Source organism: Alligator mississippiensis, chromosome 5, assembly GCF_030867095.1.
Source record: "Alligator mississippiensis isolate rAllMis1 chromosome 5, rAllMis1, whole genome shotgun sequence".
NCBI lineage: Eukaryota > Metazoa > Chordata > Crocodylia > Alligatoridae > Alligator > Alligator mississippiensis.
Genome location: NC_081828.1, coordinates 140,115,756 through 140,142,643, shown reverse-complemented (window position 1 = coordinate 140,142,643; position 26,888 = coordinate 140,115,756). Strand labels below are relative to the sequence as shown.

General features: G+C 42.5%; 2 protein-coding genes across 6 annotated transcripts in view; one reads left to right on the top strand and one right to left on the bottom strand.

Moving 5' to 3' along the window:
- SH3BP5 (SH3 domain binding protein 5) overlaps positions 1 to 3,902 on the top strand; it is a 70,530-nt gene extending 66,628 nt beyond the window's left edge. Inside the window, exons 8-9 of one of the 2 annotated variants that reach the window (XM_014603233.3) lie at positions 1,505 to 1,762; positions 2,470 to 3,902. In XM_014603233.3, the coding sequence (XP_014458719.1) occupies positions 1,505 to 1,762; positions 2,470 to 2,651 (440 nt within the window). In that variant the 3' untranslated portion in view covers positions 2,652 to 3,902. Of the gene's footprint in view, positions 1 to 1,501; positions 1,763 to 2,469 lie in introns of both variants that reach the window. The other variant, XM_006258132.4, reaches the window with a different exon arrangement.
- A 5,075-nt stretch (positions 3,903 to 8,977) lies between these two features.
- The window catches only part of CAPN7 (calpain 7), a 42,754-nt gene continuing 24,843 nt past the window's right edge, over positions 8,978 to 26,888 (bottom strand). For 3 of the 4 annotated variants that reach the window (XM_006258126.4, XM_014603201.3, XM_014603202.3), the window contains 8 exons: positions 26,506 to 26,605; positions 23,176 to 23,311; positions 22,579 to 22,654; positions 20,340 to 20,485; positions 18,478 to 18,540; positions 16,471 to 16,601; positions 13,941 to 14,033; positions 8,978 to 13,857 (listed from right to left, as the gene is read on the bottom strand). In XM_006258126.4, the coding sequence (XP_006258188.2) occupies positions 13,713 to 13,857; positions 13,941 to 14,033; positions 16,471 to 16,601; positions 18,478 to 18,540; positions 20,340 to 20,485; positions 22,579 to 22,654; positions 23,176 to 23,311; positions 26,506 to 26,605 (890 nt within the window). In that variant the 3' untranslated portion in view covers positions 8,978 to 13,712. The remainder of the gene's footprint in view (positions 13,858 to 13,940; positions 14,034 to 16,470; positions 16,602 to 18,477; positions 18,541 to 20,339; positions 20,486 to 22,578; positions 22,655 to 23,175; positions 23,312 to 26,505; positions 26,606 to 26,888) is intronic. The other variant, XM_059728800.1, reaches the window with a different exon arrangement.

The following is a 26,888-nucleotide window of genomic DNA, read 5'->3' as shown; positions in this document are numbered from 1 at the left end:
GCATCATGCACTGATTTTTTTTTGCTGGTAGATGCTGTTACTTGGATCTTTAATATCCAATACGTTGATTAATAAAACATAAGCTGTAGCTTTTAGTCAGAATTGCATCAGATGAACTGATTTCAGTGCAACAGATAGCTCATCCCATGCAAAATTATCTTCAGTTACCTCATGTGTGGTGAGCAATGCAAGCTGAGCGGGAAGTAGCCATGTATTAGTTTAAAGTGTGGGGGAGCTGGAATATTGCTGTACAATCTTGGACTTTTTAAGCAAAGTTCCAGTACAAAAAAATTGGGAGGTGACTGTTACATATTTATCTGTTGAAATATTCTTAAGTCAGTGCTGTAACGTGGCTTTTATAGTACATGAAAGCTACTGATCTTGGAAACAGCAAAGATGATAGCAGCTTCTTGTTTGTGGCCTTCATGTTTGTAAATGAGCAAGAACTGTGGGCTGATGAGATAAGAAAAACTTTGAAACTTTGCTTTGTGGATTTCCCTTGCTAACACTGTTTCTTTGCTCCCAGTGTTCTTTTAAGTTGGCTCCAAACCTTGCTTACAATAGTGAGATTTCCGGGGGGGGGGCTTGAAGATAGCTTAGGTCATTTCATGATCTAAAATGAATGGGGGGATTGTTCTGCAAAGGCTGCTGCATGTGAGTCACCCGTCGAAGGCCAAGACTACTCACATGTCAGGTGCTGGTACATGGGCTCCAAACGTGTTAGTGTTGACAAGATGTCTAGCACTTGCATTGTACAAAATGGAACTATTGTTGGCTGATTTCCCCCCCACCTGCTCCTAAACAAAGAGTCTGGCTTAATTCATTTTGACACACTGGAGATGCCCAACACCATTTGGAATTTCACACACAAGAAAGCTAGAAGAGGGAGACAACTATTTGGGGAAAGGGCCCCTTTGTTGTTGTTGCTTGAGAGAGAGTTCAACAGGAGTCACTGGACTTCTACTGTAAAAGCAGGAAGATAATCTGAAGGTGGCATTCTCTCCTGCCACCATGTCTGGCTTTTAATCCTTTTATGCTTAAGTTTTAGCTAGGAATCTGCAACCCACTGTGATGAGCACAGTACACTCATTAAAGGGAGAGTCCCTGTCATAAACAGCTTATAGTCTCATTACAGGACCCATCCAGTGAACAAGGCAGACAACAGGATGTGTAGGAAGGAGCAGAGCAAAGTAAAACAAGCTCCTCTTAGCATAACGAGCAGTAGCTGTTATTGATATTGGTACACTGCATTAGCCTGCTTCTCCATGTAGCTCATGTCAGGAAGTGGGGGTAGACTGTTTCCTTCTGTCCAAGGCCTGCTAATGAAATGCCATGTTAATGTATTGTAGACCGCTGTAGTTACACTTGGCTTGTAAATGCAACCCTTGGGATAGTAGTGGATGTACTGGAGATGATGCAAAAGCAAATAACTGAAATTGCATAAGGGAGCTACTTTGGGGAAACAAGGTGAACTAATTGGAATGCCCCTTAAATGTTCCAGTAGCCTCTGAAGTCTTTGAAGATGACAATTGCAGCAGTTTTGTGTCTGAAGAAGATTCTGAAACCCAGTCAGTGTCCAGTTTCAGTTCTGGTCCAACAAGCCCCTGTGAGATACCCACTCAGTTTCCTCCAACAACAAGGCCGGGAAGCCTGGATCTACCCAGTCCTGTATCCCTGTCTGAATTTGGGATGATGTTTCCTGTCCTTGGTCCTCGAAGTGAGTGCAGTGGGGCATCTTCCCCAGAGTGCGAGGTTGAACGAGGTGAGTAGAATTGGGTAAGCTGGGGGTCAGTTTGTTTGTTCAATTTTGTAGCAGGGGCAGAACGTGCTAAACTTTCTCAAGGATGTTGCATTCATTGGGGTTGGATGTGTTGTCTAGAATGCTTTGGAGATGGTACCTGAATTTTTTCCATCATCTAGTATTACTAGTATTTTACATTATTAGTTATCCATCTCCAAATGGGATGTGCCTTATGCTTTCCTGTCTGGCCACCCCTCATTCAGTACAGAAGTGGTGCTAGAGGAGCAGTATTTGATCTGTCCTGCCTTTAGTGTCTGACATTAAATTTATTCCAAGATAAGTACTAAGCTGTCTTTTTTTGTTTGTTTGAATTTTTTTTTTTTAAATCCCTGATATCTGGCTGGGTGAAAATCCTGCTTCTCAGAGCTCATAAAATAAGGTGTTGAAGACAACCACCTTTGACAGTTGTTTAACAATCCGTAGCCAAGAAATTCAGATTGCAGGATTATTAAAACTCTTGTGTACTGCACCTGAGCTTGTTTTGGGATTCACCTAGTGAGGCAGTGCACAGGTTTTCGTGACCTGGGAGACCAGCTTTGGTTCATGTATATTTCCTTAAAACAATACTGCTCCTTTTGGGTTCTCAGATCCTTTGGTGAAAGAAGCAGCGTTGGTGTCTAGATTGTGGTATTGACTCAAGTTTGAACATTTTACTTCTGTCTTTGCAGGGGATAGGGCAGAAGGGGCTGAGACCAAGACGGGTGACAAGGCGAACAAAAATAGGAGCAGCAGCAGCAGTCACTCCGCTGAGGGCCTGGCTTTGGATAACCGAATGAAACAGCTCTCACTTCAGTGCATGAAAATCAAGGAGGGCTTAAGTGCAGGCAGAAAAGCCGCCCAGATTGGCTGAATTGTCCTCTTCCCATCCTGCTCTGGTTAATGGGCGTGTTGGTATTTAATACATGAACTTCTCAATGTCCGAAGACGTGTGCCAATAACTATTTAATATATGCCAAATCTTAAGTGTTTACTATAAAAATTTAAAACTGCACTAAAGGAGTGGAATTGATGTTGAGGGCTGATGTTTTTTTCAGTGCAATCTTTGTAGGATGGACAGATTGTCATACATATAGCTGTGCTCATATTTCACAGCCTTTGTAAACTGTTTTGTAGCAGCCTGGCTGAAGCAATAACTGGTAATGTTCATGTGTAAACTCATGCCAATAGGGGTCTGAAATCCAATCCAAATATTGGTGGTGAGGTTTGGCTTCAGTTTTGTAGAATGATGCTCTTTAGATACAGTGGATCCCTGAAATCTAAGTGGCGTCTCCTTTAAACACCTATATTTGTCTGTATTATAATGAACCTATAGGAACATTTTGTATACAGGGAAGCTGTTGCATGTGTGGGTCTAGCAGCCTTCATTCGCTCTCCAGTGCTCCAGCAAGGAGAAAGTTAGTTGCCCTTAAGACTTGGTCAAAGAGGATAACAGAAACATGGTGATGTTCAGTAGCTACATGCCCCTTCTACCTACCTGCTCTTTGTGCGGCTGCCTTCTAAGGGCAAATCCAGTGACAAAAAAAGTACAGGACTTTTTCTTGAGAACGTAAGTATAATTTATCAGCACTTTAAGTGTTATTACTGTAAAACAAGATTCAAGGGTGCGTGTAGGACAGTCTTGTTAGATACCTACCAAATTTGAAGGGGGCTTGCCCTTAAGATGTGCATGAAGAAAAGGAATTGCCTGTGTGGCTTGACAGTGTTCTTAATTTTTCTGTAGGTTGTAATGTGTGAGGTTTTATGACTGTTTAAGGGACTTGAGATTTTTAGTATGGCCTAGAAAAATTCACTAAAAGTAGAAAGGGCATGGGGCATGTTTTGGCAGCAGCTGTTAGGCAGTAGTGTGTCTGGTAATTATGCTAATAAATAGTAGTAAAAATCCTAGGACTTAAGTTTGGTGGCTAGACATTTCTGAGAGCACCATACTGTATCTGAAACATCAGTTTATATTGTTAATTTGATGGGAATTAAGTATCAGCCAGGGTTTTCTATACCATGTTTTGCAGTCCTGGTGTATTTTGTCCCTGCCACCGCTTGTGTATCTATTCTCAAAGTAAATGTAAAATTCTTCACACTACAGTAAACATTTTGGTTTTCCATATTTTATTTTGACTTGTGCAAGATAACGGTGTCTAAAACAATTTCAACCATTATTATAAATCTAGTTCCACAGTAAACTAAGTGTATGAGGATGTTTACAAGTATTAGTCATGTGTATACATATGTAGTCCAGATTCACACAAGGAAGTCAGTTTGGTCTTTCGCCATTCTAATGCCAAATACCCTAGTCTTTAGTAAGGTAAAATGAAGCTTAATGTAAATTTAATTTTAGCACTGGTACTTGATTGGAATGTGTACCCAGGACACTTGAGACTTTTCAGGCAAGACCCTGGCACTGACTACTTTGCTATATCTGGACAATTATTTCATTGTAGCTTTCAACTAGACTTTCATTCACGTCACCTTTGGCTTACAACTGGACAATTTTAAGTAAAAAACAAAACAAAAAACCAACAAAAAAAATCTGCCTTTAAATATCTCCCCCTCCACTACTTAGTATGTAGTGGAGGGGGAGATATTGTATGTTGTCTGACACCTCTGCTGGGACAGAAACCTGGTTTCAGAAGATAGATTTAATGTTAGCATGCAGAAGTTGAACACAGAAGGTCACCTGGCACTTGCAAAAGGCTTAGCCCTTAGCTCATCACAGCACATTCCAACTTCTGAGCTAACAATTTGAGGGAAGAATGGTTAGTTTTAACATGTGTCACTTGATGCTTGGCCACCTTACCTTCTAATTAAGTAAATCAGCCAAGGAATTACATACCGACTACTTATTTTTGCAGAGCTGCCAACTCTTAATCACCCCTCTGCTTTTGACCTCTCAACATCAAATTCATCCTGGTACAAACTGGCACAAGGTAAATCCCTACCAAACAACCTGCATTATGGAAGGATTAATTATGTCCCACTGGAGCTAAGAAAAGACATTTTCTCTTTTATGCAATGCACTTGCTTACCTCCAACATCTCACTTGACTGGAACAAGAGTGTGTCATGGCCCAGGAAACTAGCAGCAGCTGTTCTTGAAAATGAGCTAACCCATCTGTATGAATATTCATAGATTCATAGATGTTAGGGTCGGAAGGGACCTCAATAGATCGAGTCTGACCCCGTGCATAGGCAGGAAAGAGTGCTGGGTCTAGATGATCCCAGCTAGATACTTATCTAACCTCCTCTTGAAGACCCCCAGGGTAGGGGAGAGCACCACCTCCCTTGGGAGCCCGTTCCAGACCCTGGCCACTTGAACTGTGAAGAAGTTCTTCCTAATGTCCAATCTAAATCTGCTCTCTGCTAGCTTGTGGCCATTGTTTCTTGTAACCCCCGGGGGCGCCTTGGTGAATAAATACTCACCAATTCCCTTCTGTGCCCCCGTGATGAACTTATAGGCAGTCACAAGTTCGTCTCTCAACCTTCTCTTGCGGAGGCTGAAGAGGTCCAGGTGCCCCAGTCTCTCCTCATAGGGCTTGGCCTGCAAGCCCTTAACCATACGAGTGGCCCTTCTCTGGACCCTCTCCAGGTTATCCACATCCCTCTTGAAGTGTGGCGCCCAAAACTGCATGCAGTATTCCAATTGCGGTCTGACCAGCGCCCGATAGAGGGGAAGTATCACCTCCCTGGACCTATTCGTCATGCATCTGCTGATGCACGATAAAGTGCCATTGGCTTTTCTGATGGCTTCGTCACACTGCCGGCTCATGTTCATCTTGGAGTCCACTAGGACTCCAAGATCCCTTTCCACCTCTGTGCCACCCAGCAGGTCATTCCCTAGGCTGTAGGTGTGCTGGACATTTTTCCTCCCTAGGTGCAGCACTTTGCATTTCTCCTTGTTGAACTGCATTCTGTTGTTTTCTGCCCACTTGTCCAGCCTATCCAGGTCTGCCTGCAGCTGTCCCCTGCCCTCCGGCATGTCCACTTCTCCCCATAGCTTTGTGTCATCTGCAAACTTGGACAGAGTACATTTGACTCCCTCGTCTAAGTCACTGATGAAGACATTAAGGAGTATCGGTCCAAGGACCGAGCCCTGCAGGACCCCACTGCCCACACCCTTCCAGGTCGAAACCGACCCATCCACCACGACTCTGGGTGCGACCCTCTAGCCAATTCGCCACCCACCAGACTGTGCAGTCATCCACATCACAGCCTCTTAACTTGTTCACCAGTATGGGGTGGGATACCGTATCGAAGGCCTTCCTGAAGTCTAAGTATACGACATCCACCCCTCCTCCTGTGTCCAGGCGTTTCATAACCTGGTCATAGAAGGAGACTAGATTGGTCGGGCACGATCTGCCTGCCACAAACCCGTGCTGGTTTCCCCTCAGCATAATTTGTCCTGCCGGGCTCTCACAAATGTGAGCCTTGATAATTTTTTCAAAGACTTTACCAAGGATGGAGGTGAGACTGACTGGCCTATAGTTGCCCGGGTCCTCCTTCCTCCCCTTCTTGAAAATGGGGACCACGTTAGCCCTTTTCCAATCCTCTGGGACTTGGCCCGTGCACGAGCGTTCGAATATTCCCGCCAGTGGCTCTGCAATGATGTCGGCCAGTGCCTTCAGCACCCTCGGATGGAGCTCATCTGGGCCTGCCGACTTAAAGGCATCCAGTTCTTCCAAGTGACTCTGCACCACCTCAGGATCTACGTATGGAAGTCTGGCGCCTTGCTGCTGCCTCTCTACAACCCCAGTGAGAGACTTGTCGTGCCCCTCGCTTAGGAACACTGAGGCAAAGAACTCGTTGAGGAGTTCAGCCTTGTCCCCCCTGTCCGTCACCAATTGTTTCTGCCCATTTAGCAGAGGTCCTATTCCTCCCTGGGCCTTCCTTTTACTCCCAATATATCTAAAAAACAATTTCTTGTTGTCTTTTACTTGGGTTGCCATCCTCAGCTCCATGGTAGCTTTGGCCCGCCTAACTGCCTCCCTACAAGCACGAGCAGAGGAGGTATATTCATTTTTAGTGATCTCACCCTGTTTCCACTTTTTATGTGCTCCCCTTTTGGCCCTTAGGCTGCCCTGGATTTCTCTGGTCAGCCATGGAAGCCTCCTGGCCCCTTTCCCTTTTTTGCCTCGCTCGGGGATCATCTTGCTTTGTGCCCGAAGGATCGTTTCCTTAAGGCGCAGCCACCCTTCTTGAGCTCCCATCCCTTCAAAACTCCTACTCTGCAGTGCGTCCTTGACTAATCGCCTGAGTGCATTGAGATAAGCTTTCCTAAAGTCTAGCACTTTCACCCTACTAGTTACCTTACCCACTCGACGTCTTATGGTGAATTCTATTATTAGGTGATCACTGTCTCCCAAATGGCTACCGATCTGGAGGTCCCCTATCATGTCATCTCCTGTTGCCAATACCAGATCCAGTATGGCATTCCCCCTAGTGGGACCATGCACCTCCTGTGTCAGGTGGAGGTCCTGTACACAGGTTAGAAACCTGCGTGAGCGATGGGACCTTGCTGTCTGCGTCTCCCAACAGATGTCCGGGTAGTTTAGGTCCCCCATGACTACCGCCTCTTTAGCTTTTATGGTCTCCGAGAGTTGCCTCAGGAGCCCCGCATCTATTTCTTCCCCTTGGTGTGGGGGTCTGTAGCAGACCCCTACCACCAAATCCCTTTCTCCTTGCCCCCCATGTAGCCTAACCCACAATCCTTCTACTTTCTCAACCTCGGATTCTGTCTTGATGAGGGTTGATGTATATTGCTCACTGACAAAGTGCAACCCCCCCCCCCCCCCCCTTTCTTCCCCGACCTGTCCTTTCTATACAATCTATAGCCCTCAATATGTACCGCCCAGTCATGGGATGAATCCCACCAGGTCTCTGTTAGCCCCACTAAGTCATAGGTGTTTAGTGCAAGCAGGAGCGCTAGTTCATCCTGCTTGTTCCCCATGCTCCTAGCATTAGTATATAGGCACTTGAGCCCTGCGACTGGTGCCTTTGCTGCCCCCCTGCTCCGAGTCCCAAGGGGCCCAAAAGTGGACCAGAAGTACAGGCAGTCCTCAACTTGAAACGTTTCAAGTTACAACATTTCTAAATTGACACCCTGTTTCAACTTTGTCTCTAGTTTTGACTTTACAACGCTTGATCCAACACCACGCTGTGCCAGTGAACGAGTTTGTTATGTTGCCCATCTCCCTGGAGAACATCTGTCCAAACTTCCTTGGATGCTGCCTTTAAGAAAGCAGCCAAGACTCCAGAAAAACCTGCAGCCAAGACTCCCAAAAAGACTCCAGCCAAGAACCCTTCAAAAAGTCCAGCAAAGTCACCTCAAAGAAGTCCTTCCAAATCAATATGATTTCTATTTACAATATAACTACATTAATGTAGCTATATTACTTATCTATAAAATTGAGTACAAGATTCTGGCTTATTTTTGGTGAAAATAGGGTATTAGGCCTTGGTTCAGGAACCAATCCCCCATTTATAACATTGTTTCTTATGGGAAAATCGGCTCTAAGTTACGTTTCAACTAAAGATGCGGCTTTCAGAAACCAATTGTGTCTTAAGTCCAAGGACTGCCTGTACTTCCACTCCACTTCCGTGTCCACTGCCTCCCTGGTATCCCCTCAGCTCAGTAATCGGCTGCAGGGGCACCCTGGGTGCCCCCCCAGACCCAGAAGGCACTAGTTGCCAAAACAGGGGTTCCCTGTGTGCTCTGCGCCAGACCTGAAAGTGGACCGGAAGTGCTCCTGGTCCACTTCCGGGTCCGCTGCCGAATGCAGTGGGGGGGTGGGTGGGACCCCCACGCTCCTGTGGGATGCTTCATCCACCCTACCATCTCAGCGTTCACAAGCTGCCTGGTACCCTGAGGTACATAGAAAAAAACATTTTAAAACTGTGTCTGTGTCCGAATCACTGAATCTCTCCGAATCGATTCAGAGGGTTCTGATTCGACTTGGAGAAATTAAAGGGTCTCCTGATTCCATTTGAAGATTTGGCTGCCAAATCGATCAGCAACTGAAGCTTCACACAGCCCTAGTAAACATGCAGAAGGCTGCTTCTGTTGGGTACCTCAAGCATTCAGCAGCTGCATGTACACTAGAAGGGTGTATACAGAGCTCCCTAGTTTGCTTATTTTGGCTTTGATACTCAAAAAGACACTTTAATAAAATGTCCAACTGTAAACATGGAATTTTATGAAAACTTTTATTTTAAACTCTTAAAAAGCTATGTCTGTGTATTATATACATAGATAAATGACAAATGTGTATGAGCAGAATATTACTATGAATTACAGACAAGTGAGCAAGCTTTTTCCAGTTACATATATTTTCCCATTAGACTCCTCAATTCATCTTTGAATCTAGAATTACAGTAGATGGCCATGTTGTTAAAAGTATAAAAATAATCCTCTGATGTTTAAAATATGTATGAACACTTCAGCAGCCTTGGACTGAGATTGTACTACAGAGCAAAACACAGCAATATGAGTGAATTCTAGCTTCACAGTATTTAAAGCTTTATTTTTAACATATATATTCAAAAGATACTCCTTGTGCTGTTTTTTTAATCCTAAGGATAGTGAAAATTTGTTTACTATGCCTCTATACAGGGCAGGTACTGAGAATGTTTCATTTCCAGTGGAGAATCTTCCTGGTATTCTGTTGGGTAAAATACCTATGTATAATCAAAACACTTGGATGCAAAGTTGGATTGCAAACATTTTGGCGTGCCTAGGACACTACATTTTAATGAAATCTTTCAGGTTGACTGTCTTAGATGGGATGGAAATAGTGGATACTACTGTTGAAAGCAGGTATACAGAGAAGGGCCTTTTTAGAACACTGGTAGATTTACCCAGACAGTTTAAAAAACACAAATCACAGCTCTGGACCCCCAGGTGGCAAATATCTTCAGCAATGCTACAGTAGGATTCACTATAAAGAGCTAAGCAGAAAGTCTACAGTTCATGTATTTTAAGGGGAAGTGTAGGACGTGCCATTTTGTGTGTGTAAATATCCTCCAGGCCCACTATGTAGTCCAGCAAGCAGCAAGAGTAGCCATATGGAAATTTAATACTTTTCTTAGAAAAGTCCTAGACCAGCTAATGTACTTGTGGTCTTTGGTGTACACAAAATATCTAGCAATGGAAAGCTGAAATGACTAAATATGTGACAAGTGAAGTGCATACTTGTGAATATAACATGAATCTTTGTTATTTAGTATCTTAAACTTGAGCTGCATTTGGTAACAAGTGAAACAAAAGTAAGAACTACAAATTCTATGATTCTATGAAATAGGAGGGGTGTGTGTACATGTGTGCGCATGTCATCTTATTAGAAGTACAGCAGTATGTTTGTTGATCAACTTCCAGGTGTGACACCAATTGATTTGAGAAAACAGACTAACTACAGCAACTAGTTTTTGGACAGCTGCATAGCCTTTTAAGTCAGCTCCTATTTCTTGTGTAAAGGTGTTAAATTACACCATTGTAGGATTCTCTCAACTTAATAGTTTTAGCCCCAAAAATCAGCTACTCTCAGCTTTGTCATCTGGGGACTTTCCTGGGTGTCACTTAATGATAGCAACAGTCCACTAACCTTATCTGGTAAAATATCTTCAGAACAAGATCAAATCCTTGCTCTGCAACAATTAGTTTTGTTAGATAAGAACAGCAGTTTTCCTTTTTAAATAAAATTTTTAAACGAAAGGAAAGAATGCTTTGCACCTAAATGATTTAAGGTTTACAGAATCCAAAAGGTGGGCACCTACATTTGCATTTATTCCAACAGAAGGCTCTGCAAATCAAAGATTGTCAGTAAACAGGAAATAGCCAAGACATGCCTCAACTAAATGTAAAACTGTTCTCTATTGTCAAAAAATGACAGTGCAATATTTAAAAAGGATTTAGATCAGTGTTTCTCAACCTGTGGGTCATGACCCAAAAGTGGGTCGCAAACAAACTTTAAAAATGGGTTCTCCTTTAAAGAAGGAAGAATGTGGGAAACCGTGGCTTTTCCCTTGCAGGCTGGCAGAGTTCCAGCCTGCAAGGGGCTGCTTGTGGCCCCCCCCATTCTCCCCTGCCCCACACACTGGAGGGCTGGGGGCAGTGGGTCAGGAGTGAGGGGCACTGGGTGGGGACTGGCCATTTCTGTTTACAAATGACTCCTGGTACAAAAAAGGTTGAGAACCACCGATTAGATGAAAAGATTTTCAAACTGAGCATACCTGGTCTCAAATGTTAATGGGGACTAGGCTCTGTCACGTCACAACACTGTTAGTGGCAGTGATGAAAACTTACCCTTTCTCCTGACATCAGACAGGTGAGAGTCTTCTGTAATCTCTCTCATGTTTTACAATCTAAAGTAAATTCTGTGCTGTAGGGTAGTGAAATAAATAGACTTTGTAAGCTCTGAGTCAGTTCATCACCATAAAAACTACTGTGCTACCTTGGTGATGGGGCAGAGACAGAGGCTTCTTGTAGAGCAGACACCTATGAACAGGGGGGTATTCATTGATCTTAGTTAATGGACAGACTAACTCACTCTCTCTCTTTCCATAAATTGAAAGGATGGAGATTGACCACTCCACAGTAACTTCATCTGCTCTATTCCATGCTAAGTGAAAGAAAGGATAGAGGGCTAACTAATTTGGTTTAACTTCCACTTCCTACATTGCAGGTGACCCCATTTCACTTGGTACTCAACAGTCTGTCCTTGCCTTAAGGAAGTCCACTTGCTTGATTGGTCAGTCAGCTAAAAATCCTGTCCTTTAAAGGGGTGGAGAAGTATTTAAATATGTAAATCCACAAGAGCAGTTACACTGTTTAAACCACTCGTGCTACTGTTTGCCTGAAAAGCGAGCATTAGGTGTATACCATACCTACAGCCCTTTGCATATTGTGGCTCTCAACTCTTGGAGTTAGCCTTACTTAACAATCTTACCCCGTAAAGCGCTCATTACACAAGGATATATTAGATGTATGGCTTTACCCACAAGAGCAGGCTCCTTTCACCTATATCACAATCCCCACAGCCTAACTGCAGATATTAACAGCCCAACCTACATCTTCAAGCCTTTTGTTGTTTACTGAACTGCAACCAGAGTTCCTGTTAGATATCTGTTATAGCTTCCATTGTACAGCTTTCATGCACAGATGATAAACAGGGAGTTACTGGCAGAGAGGCAGTGCGCTTTAACTCTGAGCCCAGATGGTCTTTCAGAGAACTGCAATTAAATAGTACATGTTCTACACATTTTTTTCCAAACTACTTTCTTCCTTTAGCAGCTGTTTAACCCAGGGAGATTAAACAAAAGCTATCTTGTGCTATTAAGCTGCTTGATAAATTTATTGTGGCCAACTTGAAGGAAAAGCACTGTATTAAAGTTGGCCTCTATAACAATGCAGAGTATTCCAGTTAAATGCATGTGCTCAGTTACTTATGATCAGATGCAATTCCCTCCCTCCAAAAGTACAGTTCTACTTTTGTCTTGGAAAATTTCCCAGATGGAAACATTTCAGGACCATTTGAAGAAGACTGTCAAATGGCTTTTGAGTTACAAGTCATCTTACAACTCCTGGGAAAAGAAATGATAGACAACAGAAGGTTGCCTTGTTTAAGACTGAAATGATTTTAAATCTCTTCATGAAACTCTCTCAACTACTGCAGTAGTTCTTTTTGGAATAATATATACCAAAATTGAGCTGGGGGAGGGGAGGTGATCTGAGCCACCCCGACTCCTTTCAGTAGGAGTTCTTACATTTACTTCAGGGGATTAAGGTCAAAGAATATGCAACTCTTTTCTTGACACTTACCATTTGAAAAAAATCCCCCAAAACAAGTGCTTAGGTGATCTTCCATGTGCCTTATTATGGAGGAGCTTCTTGCAATGCCTCCACTCAGCTCCAAAAAGCCCCGTTCATGGAGAAGCAGCATTTAAACTGCTCCTTTTTAGTGACAAAATCATGATTCTCAGTCATGAAGCTGACAATGTTACAGCTGCTTTTCTGCAAGTAGAACTAGTAGTGTTATACTGCTTATAGATTAGGCCAACAAAAATCTTCCCACAGTTTTAAATACTAGGCTGGAATAAAGGTCTTATACTGCTGAAGAGGAAAAAGAAAATGTTCTTAGGGATGTGCCATCTTAATGTCATACATACTTAGGAATAAGAAGCTGATGAGTACAAAAAGTGCCTGGAAGTGCAGTGAAGTGCTCTCTTAGATAGCAAAGGCTAGAATTCTCCCTATTTGCTTCCTCCAAATGAAGGCGTAGCCTGCTGGTGGCAGGCTACTATGAATTCAGTGTACACACTGATACTCAAAAGCAGCAAATTCAGGTGCATTGTACCTGAGTGTAATTGATTTTCTTCCCTAAATAGTTCTGAGCACTAGGCATGCAGGACAACAGCACTAATGCCTTTGAGTTATTCTTCTGAGGCTGAATAAGCATAGTACACAGGAACCCTTCCTTTTCCCTTAGTAAACCATTAAGAATTATGTCATAAGAAATGATATACCCTGCGTTTGGGAAGAGGAGGAAAGACTTCAATACTTGATTCTTCTCTCCCCACTACTTCATTAAGTTTCAATTTAAAACAAAAATGCAATAAACTAAGGTCTGCCGATTCATTTTCATACACAATCAAAAGCTCTATTTTCAACCATATTCACACATTCAATATACCTTCAGTCAAAATCTGAAGCATTTTTTCTTTGATGCCGGCACTACAAAAAGCCATAAGTAAACTTCCTGTTTGCAGTTAAATAAAGCAGACTGCCCTGTGCCTTTGGCTAGGGCTTCTTCAGGTAGACTGCAGTTCCCTTTTATGCAAAGTATGTATAGGTTCTTCCTGTGTTCTCTGGATGTGGCATAGCTGTAAAATCTTGACTGTTTCCCTAGACAGCAGTGTAATGTGCCGTGTCACTGGAGCTGTGATACCTTAAGAGGGGAAATGCTATTAAAGTCCAAGAAGAAAGGACCTTCTTGTTGAGGCAGAAAGGTGCTTGGAATGATATTATAAACCCCAGGAGGTACATTTTCCACTTCTAAGTAGCAAAAGCCGCACCTATAATGAAAGAAAGTCCAAGTTTAATCGCATGTGCTTGTTGAAAGGAAAGAATACCGCATTTAAATCAAGTGAGGTATTACCTGTAGTCACCACTGTTCTTTTTCTGAAAGCTAGAGGGACCAGGATCTCCTACTGTAGAGACTGTGATAAGTTCAAACCCAACGCTGTATTGTCTACAAATAAAGTGAGAGACCATATATATATATCATTGCCAACTCAAAGAAAGGGGACACTAATACTGTTAGGTTGAGGAGTTGTGCATCAAATAAGCTGTGACCCGATTAGAAAACACCTGTAAACTAGATCACAGCAATTTCTGCTAGTCAGTCCTACTAATATCATCAATGACTTTTTCAGAGGCTTACCAAGACATGAATTTAGCTGCAAAAATTTGTGACAAGATTTCAATCCCAGCACTATAATGTGTGGGAGCTGCCTACTAGGCAGTACAAGTTCAGAAGCATAAGTGGTAAAGCCTGTGGTTACCTACCTCAGTGCCTGTGCTGAATGGCAGAGACAGAAGTCCAAATTTACCTGACCAGTAAGGTCTCTCAAGTTATGTCAGGGTAACTGAGGACAACTTGGCTTCGCAAAGCATAAGGGGGGGGGTGACATGTACCACAGCCCTGTGACTTACTTGGAATCAAGTCCTCCCCAAATCAGGAAGTGCTGAGAAAGGAGTGTTCAATGTATTGCTTCTGCAGCAACTGCTAAGTAACCTGGTCTTTTCCATGAAACAATCTCCACAATTCCTAATGTCTGGACAGCAGCAAGATTTGTTCACAGTGCTCCCAGGGGGCAAGTGCTTCCACTTAATATGGCTTCTCACAGCTTTGTGAAAAGGAACATATAGCTGTTGGCCTGCTGCTCAGTAACCCTCTACCCTCAGCCAGGAACTTTACTGAGGAAGTGTAAAAGTGGTCTCTGCAGGGGGTTTGCTGCTCATTACTGAGCAAATTCTCTCCCACCGACTGGGAACAAACTTCCAGATAAGCTGTGACTTAAAACAGAGGCCTTTTTACATGCCATTTCAGCTTCAGTCTTTAGAGCCTTAGTGGTTACATTTTAACTTAATTATATTTTACCTTAATTCCCACTTCAATCCTATAACCTATTCTATGAGCCCTTAAGGACTGTTAAGCAGCACCACTTGTGTAAAACAGCTGCCCCAGTTCACCCCAGTGATGGCTATATTTCCACTATAGACTTATTTGAATATTGCCTGTACTCTGGGAATGTTCGGGATGAAAGATGGTCTGTAGCTGGCACTGATACATCTGCCTCTATAGCTCAGTGGTTCTCAACCTTTTTAGACTCAAGGCTCCCCATACCTTCCTGGTCTCACAGCACCCCTCAGAAAATGCCAACTTTTAGCTTCCACTCTTTTTTTTACTATGCAAAAATAGTAAGAGTCATTCTTCTGTTGCAAAGAACTCAAAAGGAGACTAGACAATCACCCAGCCGGGGTTGTTTGACCCCAGCATCCTTTCCTACCCATGGCAGGGGGTTGGACTTGATGATCTGCTTAGGTCCCTTCTGACCCTACCAACTATGAAACAAAGACCACAACAGGGCTTAGAAAGTTTTTGTCTCTATGGATTTCTACTTGATCTTTTGCTCTTTTTTTGTGAAGCAGGTATAGGTGTTTGCACCCTTAACAATGAGACCCTGGCAGGGAATCACTGCTCTAGCCCAATTGAGAGCACAGCTGCACTCAGGCAGGTGCAGCTGTGTAATGGTAAGAGAGTAGCACTATCCATAGGCAAGCAGCAGGGTGGCTCATATGCTGCTACAGTTTGAGAGACCAGGGATAAGGCAAGCTGGCTCCACTTCACAAGTGAAGGAGACACGGTTCTAGGAGGGGAGGAGGGCTCCTTGCATTTTTCCTGCTGTTCAGGACCCAAAAGGGGTCTGACTTTGATATAATGAACTATAGAAAAAAGGGTTTCTACTTACTCTTCCCACCTATCAGAGAGGATCTTCTGATATTGAAACCAAGATGCCTACTTAACCTGTTAAAGTGAACCTGAAACATTTCCATCAGAAATAATCCCCTCCTTTTCTTGATCTTTTTTCCACGCAGCTTCCCATCTCCCCAGAGGACATGTAACAAAGCTCTCTGTTAGGCCAGGTCCTATTCCATCTACTAAGTATCTGAGGGCACATACAGCTGTACTGCTAAGCAAAGAATATTCATCTAAGCCATTAGGATGCAGCTGTTAGGTCTGCCTGACTCTACAGCAATAAATAGCAAAATCACAGCAACCTTAACCTTGCTCATTCAGGGTCAAAACAGGGTTTAGTTAAAACTTGTATCAGTACTGGGTCTCACAGATCTAACAGGTGACATACTCTAAAGTGGCAGCTCCTGCTTCCCCTCCTGTTTTAAAAAGGAGCTAAAAAGTGTATTTGTCCATATGTTTAGGGGTATGTAGGCATTTAAGTGCAACTCTATTCCACCCTGCTCCAGTACCCACAAGTTTTCTGTAGCATTCACAGGATCATACTTAGAGACTATTTTTGTACAGTGAATCCTACTTTGACTTTTTAAATGTGATCCTTTGTTTATTTAGATCAAAGCCTTGTGACCCTTATTTATTTTTCACAAACCTTGGTCCTCTTAGTTCAATTAGTAATGGCCCAGTCTTCTCCAGCTGGAACTGATAAATGGGGTTGTTTTTATAGGAATCTCTGAAATTCCCACATCCTCCAGCACTATGACCTTTCCACTGCCCATTAACCTATAGCAAACAAAACACAAGGCCATAGTATAATTAGACAGTTTTGGGTTTGTTTGTTTTTTTGGGGGGAGGGGCAGAGTAAAAATATTAGCAAAAATGAGGTCCTGGATTTCCCTCTTTGGTGTGAAAAGCTGTTTCTCTATTGATCTCAGTTTCTCTTGATTTACTCTAACGTGGGTCAGAATTTTTTCTGTAGTATTCAGAGGAGCACATTTAGAGACTATTTCTGTGTAGAGGCTCCCACTGACTTTTTAATGTGACCCTCTGCTAATTTAGATCAAAGCTAAGGGACCCTTATTTGTATTAATAATTCAGTAACCATCTTTTCCCTTCGATTGTATTATGGAGCTAATACTAGATAATTTGCTGTCTGGATCTTCAGTTTGATATTTGATAAAGGAGGAGCCACAGTTTAGCCCATTAATCATACTGCAATACTTATTGTGGTGGAATGCAGAGAATAAAACAACACCATCTTAGTATTTTTGCCTTTTAAAAAGGCCTCCTCCCTTCCACCCTCAAACATAATATTAAATGTCATCTTGTATTCACAATAACCAAGGATTAGCAATCCAGGCACACCATGCACACACCCCCAGGGCACAGGGGAGATGGGAGAAAGGGAGGATGGAGTGGAGAATGAAGATGCTACTGCATTTCAAGAGGACAAACACCAGCAGTAAAAGTGTTGCTCAGATCTCAAGGAAAACAGAGCATCTGTTGGAGCATTCCTCCCGCTGGTCATTAAGAGAGTGGTTATCCTCTCAAGATTTGCCAAATCACTCTCACCAGCTTAGTGCTGAGACTCAACTGTTTAAAACTAGTTATAAGCAGCTGCTTTTTCTTGCAATTACAGCATTTTGTTAATGCAAAATTAAATACATGACAAATTTAAAAAAAATGCATCTTTGCTTCATACTAATTGGAAAATATTGATCTCCAATAGTTGCTAAAGAAAGACATTCCTATCACATATGTTAGCAGGAATCTTAACTTATCAATGGATAGTATCTAGCGAACCCTAAGGATGTCTGTTAGGTCAGGTTTAGAGCTGATTTAACCAGATGAAGCACTGATTTAAGTCTAAGAGATGGTTAGGCCTAAGCTATTAAACACATTCCACAATATAGAAACAGTAGAATGAAGAGCTTCTAAGTTCTTCAGACTGTCATCTAGTTAGGAGTCATTATCTATCATTTAATGTTAAATGTGGGCTGTTAATCCTAAATACTAGGTAGGAAAAGAATCTGAGCTTACATGGCATGTTTTTTTTTTTTGATCTCAAGTATCTAGATAATATTTGGTTCTTAATGCTGTGTAATAGCAAAGTCTACCTCCATAAAGCTAGCACTCCTTTATTACTGGTACTGCTGGTCTCCAGAGATGAGGAATAAAGGAACTTCCTCTTGCTGGGCTCTTATAAGCTAGTTCTGTCACAAAACAGTTCTGATCACTGCAGGGCATTTAAAACAGAGCATCACAATAAGTGGCATAAAGGATTTTTCATTGTAGCTGTAACAGTAAAATGCCATAATGCAGATGCAGCTTATAGTGGCAAAAGGAGTAGTCTCATTTGGGAAAAAGCACCTCCCCAGATGACATAAGCTACACCAACAAAGGACTTTTTCCAGATGTGGTTGTCTGGTAGTGGGGAAACTTGTAGTGCAGTCCTGGTTTAACTGAAGTATAGGATGCACAATACATTCCTGTTAAATCTAGGTGAAATTAGTGGTTGTTAAAAGAATTCTTGCAGGAAGAATACAAACATTTATGGAAAGCACAAGCAGAAGTGTCCTTTCCCAGTATCTAGAATTTGGCAGGACCACGGACTATTACTCAATAAAATATACAGGGAAAAAAAAATCTATTTCCTTACCCTTTTGGAGGTGGTGTATGGTGTAGGGATCTTGGAAAAGGTGAACTTGCATACTGAATACACCTACATAGTAAAAAGAAGAATTCAGTCATGTGAATCACCTATGCACTTGTATGAAATTATGACCTAAAGGCATTGCAAGAGGCTATAAGTATGTTTCAGCTTTGGAGATCTGAATTTCCCTTCCATCTCAGTTCAGGTAAAAACTGGCTAAGTGACACTATTGGTGTTATAGAGGTGGTATTATAGAAAGTCACAGGCATCTATATCCACAGGAATCCTTCCAAAGTGTCTACGTGTCTCACCCCTTCCAACCATCAGCTCAATGACTCCGTTGCAACTAGCTCAGAAGCCCCACAATTAATAATCAGAGCCAGTGCTGACCTCACGCCCTGAGGTTAACTGTGGCAAACATTTCAATTCAGAGGGGGGGGGGGGGGGGAGAGGAGAGAAAACAGTACCCTACAGCACATAGCTGCATATACGCAGGAAAGACACAGCCAAGGTGTGCAGTTAGTGCATGCACACAGGTAACATTCTTTGTAAAGGGCTAGAGAACCAATTATGGCTCAAGCCATAGGCCGAGTATCCTTTTATTAAGCCCATGTCCCTTCCACAAGATGGTAAACATGGTGCTTTTGAGATGTTTCCTGGCAGCCACTACCCATTCTAGCAGTCCCTGCTCCTCTAATGCTACTTCTGTCTTGTTTTGCCATGCTCCGACTAGCTACTCAGTGTGGTCAGCATGCAAAGTTACACACCAAGCAGTGCAAGTAAAATACAGACAGGAAAGGGCTGGTGCTAGTGAGAAGAACCAATGCTTAGAGTCCAGAAAGGGGCACTGAGAACAGCAGTTAACACTCCTTGAAGAGTTTTAACATTCAAAATTGCTGTCCATGTCATCACCTTTGCACTGGGTTGGTAAAGGGGCTCCAACCATGATTCTCTACAGCCTCCCTTTTCTCCTCCCAGCATGTTTTTTGGTGGGGAACAAGGTTAGTATTTAAACAGGAAGCAGTTCTGTTCACTCTAAAACATGCCCTACTTATACAGTACTTTTAAATGTTTCTCGTTTTTAACTATTTGTGAGCAGTCATGGGATATTAAAAGAATAAAGGGACCAGCAAAAGAAACTAAACTAGAACAGTGGGTTTTCATTTCAGCAGTGCTTCTCAAACTAGTCTGCACTTAAGCACGAAACCTAGGGCTGGATTGGGACAAATGCGACTGAAATGCAACCAATTCTATGGAATGATTTTAGTGTCAGTGTAGGGGCAGTGTGTATGAGCTGTGTTTTACTACTTTCAGTAGCAAAGGAAACATTTAACGCATTGGCATGGGATCCGTCAGTTAGAGAATGACCTTTAATTTTCACCGTGAACAAAGAGTTGGAGAAGCAATGAGAAAATATTTTAAGCCATTTCAATTAAAATCCAAGGCCGGTGAAAGCTGGGTCATGTTTTGGCCTTTACTTATAAGAAATAAAAATACTTTTACCTTTTCAACCTAGTCCCTAGTGGATACTACTTCGGAAAATCCCATAAAACTGTGATACAGGAAGGCCATAGACTTAAATATTATGCAACTAAACTCAGTGACATTATGTTGCCCTACAGAAACAGAACCAGAAAGCCCTTACCTACATAATGTCTGCGTTTTTCCAGTGCTTCAAGTTTATCATTCACACCTTCCCCAAAATAAATATATTTATCCAAAAATACTTGCTATAAAACAGCTTCAAATAATTATTTCAAGGAACAGATATTTTACAAAGCCCTGCCAGTCATGCAGTCTCCCCCATATGTTTTTACAGTGAATGTAAATTTATTATAATATGTTTGCATGCTGTCTTTAATACATACCCTGAGAGTATAGTGGATTGTGTTCTGTTTCTCATACTGTGACACCACCAAGGTAAATGTGTGGGATCCTGGAGAGGTCAGCTTTATCTTTGTTAGATAGTGGGGGCTGTTTATCCGAATCCCATCAATATATGGAGATGGGTCAGCTGGGGGTGGAAAAAGTGCATATTACCACATCACCAAAACCCCCCAGGGTTGTTGACAATCATCAGCCATTTTGCACCGGTGTACTTTCTGCTGAGCAGTTAGATTACCAACACCAAACAGACAACAACCAGACTACACTACAATTATCCAGGCACGCTATTTTAAACACAACAGCATCTTTAGCTTTCTTTTGAATGTGTTTTGGAGTCTTTTCAGTGAAAGCCTAATTAGCTTTTGGGAAACTGGGCATAATATTGTACCTTTGTGGTGAATCAAGAATGACTTTTCCCAGGGTATGCTGAGAAATACAACTTCAATCCTGCATCAAGGGTCCAATCCAAGTTCCAATGAATTCAAAGGGAGTCATCAGGTACGACACCTCTATTTTAATGGGCTCCTATAGAGATTTTATATAGGCCCATTAAAAAAAAAAAATATTTAAGGAGGAAGTCCTTCCTAAGAGAATTCTCTTACAGACATACCCTTTAGGGCGTGGCAAAGGCAGTCCAGGAATCCATATCTAGGATGTAGGCTTTAAAAAAACCCCAAAACAAACCTATTATGGATGCTTCTAAAAATGAAGTTTTACAACATTGTTTTCTCCTTTTTGTATTGTTCCCCCTCAAATAATGCATTCGCTTTTAGCACAGACTGACAGCTCTACAGTTATGGACGGGATTCCAGTGACTACCTGTATAAGAGATCCATCTGAATGACTGCATCACTATGCAATTTATTTAACATACACTGACATACATTGACAGTGCTTAAGAACATGTCAGGAAGGCTCAGACTCTTATTGGCACCTTGGTTTTCCTTCAGGCTTATTTCTGCTCCACTGAAATCTAGAGGATCTAGCTGCTGGCTTTATGTAGGCATAGGAGCAGGCTTTATTTTTTTTTTCATGGACTAGGTCTCTTTTAAATGCCTGGAGGTGGGTGGGGGTGTAGAGGAGGGAGGGTAACAAACTGAAGCTTAGGCTTGGGAAATCCTGGTCTCTGTGCCAAACAATTAAATTGCATTGCCCTGGTTCCATCTGAACAGATGTGGAAAAAATAATACTGCAGCTCTACAAATCTGTTGCAATACTTTAAGACAATCTGCATCTGTGAGAGGGGTTAAAAGCAGCATAAAATAAATTAGGACATAGGATAAAACAAGACCTAGGCAGATATTATGTTTGAGTTAAAAGATCTACCTGTGGGTAGAAACCCCTTGTAGAAGATCTTTTAGGCACAGATGAAATAATCCCTCTACTGTACCAAGACTGACTTTACCCACTTGGGAGGTCACTTTTTAGTCAAAAGGTCACATAAATGCTACTGCTAATACTAGTCGTCAGAGACACAACTGATGTACCAAGAAAGAACAAAATACTTTTAATGAAACTCTCTCTTTGGAAATACACATGATGATCTGCCTAGATCCCAAAGGACCTTCACTGCAGAAACAGCCTGGAATCTAAAGCAGCTTCTTGGCATGGTTCACTGAACATGATGGGATCTGCCCTTTCTGACAGTTGCCACAAAACAAAAACCTCTCAATGGGCTAGTGTAATTGGCAAGAGCAATGTACATATGAGAACATGACTAACAAACAATTAAAGCCCAGATTCAGAAGGGGATTTAGGCAGCTTAATGCTTTTTGGCCAGAATTTGAACCTTTCCCCTCCTGTGCGGGTCCTATGTAAAATGCTTAGCAAAGCCCTTCTATAAATGAGTGCGTGTCCGTCTCCTCCTGTGCCTGGTTCCAATGACAGTGCAGTATTACCATAAAAATCAAGCATGGTTAACTCCTGATGGGGAGTTTTGGACACTGAAAGCAAGAAAGGCTCTTCTTAAGCTCAGCAGCTTCTGGGAACAGGGCAAGTCTTCTGAAAATCAGAATGGTCAGCAAGTCTGAGCTATTCTAGGAAAAGACAAAACAATGGCACAGACATCCATCCCAGAGACTTTGCATGTTGGTCAAAAGCAAAGTCACTATGTCAAAATTTGAAACCCCTCCCTCTCCCATGAATGACTCTGAACATGATTTCTTTTCCATCTTAATTAAACTGCAAGCATACTTTTCTTGGCAGCTGTTGTACCCATACCTGGATAGTAAACTTTTTTCCCATCAGTTTTGTACACCACCAGTGTGATGAACTCTCGGTTGTGAGCGAAGTCATCCTATAAAGAGATGATTATGGTGAGTTGCACACTGATCCAGACTGCTATGAAGGCACTGAAAAAACGAAAATTTGCATTACTGCATTTGTTTTAGCACATGGCTTGATCTGGGATTTGTATCCACCAAGGTGCTTAAGGTAGCACCAAGACTGCTCCCACTAAAGACTAAAAAAGTTTCAGTTAACTTCACTGAGAGCCCATCAGTCCGCTAGAGTCTAACATGTCGACCAAAAGTTTTTGAACTGTGAATAAAACTAGACAAACAGCATATATTTTAACACAATATTACTCATATCCTATATGTGGACCAAACGAGAGAGTTACACTATATACATTTATGTATTCAATGCAGATAAGTCACTTTTTTAGTTCTCTACATTTGAAGAAAACACAAAAGTAACATTTATTACAAAGCAGAGAAGTAGACAGCCTTGTATCCAGCTCTATGCACATGCTCAATTACAACAAACAATACAGGAAAGAAACCCCAGTATTGGTTTAGTCAGAATAGATTTTAATACCTTGTCTGTAATGTGTCTGCTAAGCAGGATCCAGACTGCAGCTCCACCTTGTGGACACTGTACCTCCAGTTTGTATTGCGGATTATTAGCCAGGCTGTAGGCATCTTTCACTGGACCTTGCTTTGCATCCCAAGTGCTAATAAATACCAATAATTTGATTAATAAAGATGCTAATTCATATTTCTAAGCCTACCTGCAAATCCTGTAAGATAAACTGAGCAAACTGCAATGGATAATTGCTGTAGTTGTGGTACTAGCTGCAAAAGAGGGCTATGTAATAAATGCCTTCCCTGGTTGGTATTTGATGCAGCAAAGCCATCAGTAAAGCTATATCAGGAAGAGAGCAGTGGTTTGGCTCAGCAGATAAGAGAACAGACAACACAAAGGACAAGATAAAACCCACTTTTGGACACGCTCAGAAGGTGGCAAATAATTGCCACGTAGGATGTCAGTACTGACATTTAGAAGGGAACCCGTGTCTTTTAGAGCAGTGGTTTTCATCTTTTTTTTTTCATTTGTGGACCCCTACAACATTCTGAACGGAGGTGTGGATCCCTTTGAATTTTAAGTGTGGGTATTCATGTGCTTTTGATTGATCAGTCATCTTTTGCGGACCCCTCAGAGTCTGCAGACCCTCAGAGGTCCATGGACTACAGGCTTAAAACCACTGTTCCAGAATATTGTTCCAGAAACTGCAACCCAGCTATTATACAATAGCTAGTTTGGGGAAAAAAAAATGGTCACTTCACTTTTTTATTCAGAACATTTCATAAAACATTCACTAGTTGTTCCAACTAGTTGCAGCAGCCTGGATCATTGTTTCAAACCATCATGCTTTGCTTAGAAGAGGATGTTACAGGTGGAAGAAAAACAGAAAGAACTGAAACTCCTTTAAACAGCCTAACAAACAGAAGAGACAAAGACATAGGCCTTTGTTGTCTATGACCATTTCTTTAATTCTTATTCAAAACTGTTAATGTTGCATTAATTAGCAGGTCCCAATTATTCCTGTTACATATTTGTTTGTAAGCAGCCATGTGCATGATGTATTTTCCAAGGAGGCAAGAAGCAGTCTTTGACAACCTAGGTTCAGATGGGGGCTCTGGGAAACCAGAAACAATTTTTGTCTTTTCTTTCCCCACTTAATATACACATTAATTGGTCTTCCTGTAGGCAGTGTGGCAGAATTGGACTATTTCAAGCTGGTTTAAGGTTGGAGAAGGCAGCAACTTTTGCAGATGAGTTCCTGAAGCCTAGTGTGTGTAGAGAGGAAGGGAGTGAAGAGTCTCTGGTAAGCTGGCAGACAGGCAAACAAGGGTGGTGAACTCTCACTGGCTGGCAACATGGGGAAGATGATACAAGGCAAGACCAGCTCAGAGAAATAGGAAAAAAGTTACAGTTTTCAGTAGGGAGACAAGAAGCCTGAATGTGACAAGACCATGCCAGGGAGCCAGCAAAGGGATTTAAAAGGAATGCATCGGCATCTTCCTGGGGGAGTGGGGAGCACTTTGCTGAAAAGTTGTTCACCTAGGTCCTGGTGTCTCCCTTGACATATTTGTAGGCAGCTATCAAGTCACCTCTCAGCCTTCTTTTGCTCAGGCTGAACAAATCCAGATCCCAAAGTCTCTCCTCATAGGGCCTGTCCCCCAGATCCTTGATCATGCGAGTGGCTCTTCTCTGCACCTTTTTGAGCTTGTCTACATCTTTCTTGAAATGTGGTGCCTAGAATTGGACCCAGTACTCCAGCTGTGGCCTCACCAATGCTGAATAGAGGGGGAAAAGCACCTTTTTGGATCTGTTGGCAACACATCTGCTGATGCACGCCAGACTTCTGTTTGTTCTGTTGGCAACTTCATCACACTGGTGGCTCATATTCATCTTCTGGTCGATTGTCACCCCTCGGTCTCTTTCAGATGCAGTGCCAGCCAGTGGACCACCACCCATCGTATAGATATGGTGAGGGTTCTTCCTACCCAGATGAAGGACCTGGCATTCATCTCTGTTGAACCTTACATGGTTTTGTTCAGCCCATAGAACCAGCCTGCCAAGGTCTTCCTGAATCCTTGACCTGTCCTCCGATGTACGCTTGCCCCACAGCTTGGTATCATCTGCAAACTTAATCATTGCAATTTTTACTCCCTCATCCAGGTCATTAAAGATGTTAAAGAGAACGGGCCTGAGGTACACTGGCCCCTGGGGTACACCACCAGAGATGGCCTTTCAGGATGAGGCCACCCCATCAATTACAACTCATTGGGATCAGCCGCTGAGCCACTTCCCAACCCACCTCAGTGTAGCCTGGTCTAGGCCAGAACTCTCCAATTTAACTGAGATGATTTAATAGGAAACAGTATCAAAGACCTTGCTGAAATCTAGGTAGATGACATCCACCTCCTGTCCCATGTCCAGGTGTTAGTCATAAAGGGACACCTGGTTTGTTAGGCATGACCTCCCCTCTACAAAGCCATGCTGGTTGCTTTTCAGTACCCTACCAGATGTGAGTTTGTGGTTGATGGCCTCCTTGACAGTTTTTTCAAAGACCTTCCCCAGGACCGAAGTCAGACTGACCGGTCTATAGTTGGCAGGGTCATCCCTCTTTTCCTTCTTAAAGATGGGAATCACGTTCGCCTTTTTCCAGTAGTGGGGGACAAACTCCTGAGTTCCACGTCTCCTCGAACAGCCTCGCCAGAGGCACAGCTATGAGCTTGGCAAGCTCTTTCAGCACTCTTGGGGTGAAGGTCGCTGGACCAGGAGACTTGAAAACATCCAAATGATCTAACAGTGTCATCACCTGTTTTGGACTGATCTTATGAGGACTGCTGTCATTGCTGTATTCCCTGCGCCCCTGACTTGGTGACCAGTTCCCGCCTGATTTCAGGAAAATCAATGTGACATAATTATTAAGGAGCTCTGCCTTTTCACAAGGGTCAACTGTGGGCTTCCCTGCCGTGTTCAGTAGGGGTGCCACAGTAGAGCTTGATTTTTTCTCGCTCCCTATGTCCCTATAGGTAAAAATTCTACTGTTCATGTGCGCTCACAAGGGTTATGATTAACCCTGCAACATCTCTAAACAGAGTACCTCCTCTGAGGTCAGAGGAGGGGCACAGGATTTTCAAACATAATCCAGACTATAGCTGTTAAATGGGGTCATTCTGCCTTTCCGTTCAGAACCTGACTATCTAATGCTCACATCCCAGGGACTGAGAGGAGTACAGAAAGGAGGGAAGCATCACATCAACATTATTGTTTTAAGCATCAGTGTAACATGCACTAAAAACCAAACTCATTCAAATGTTGGGAGTTTAACATCAAAAGTTTTTGTGGACCAACCTGTGAATACATGTAGATTCTTTAAAAAGACTTGGGTTCCAACTCAAATAAATAACATCATAATACTGGCAGAGATCCTCCCAGGCAATCCAGAATATCCCTATAAAGAAAACATTTTTCACTGTTTGTTTTAAAATAATACCTTGTTTTTATTCATCTTGCATGACCCTCATTCCAAAGACTGTGGGATCTGTATAAAACCTAAATTCCTTGCAAGTCTTAATATAGATGTTTTCCCTCTTGTCAAAGTAACCTCCAGAAGAGGCTTGAATGGTAAACTGGAGCAGTACTAAGACCTAGCCACATGGTTACTGTATGTGCCTATCAGCAAGGCTGCTGGTTTTCCTCGGCCATTAAGATATTGTCCATTCTGGAGCACTGAG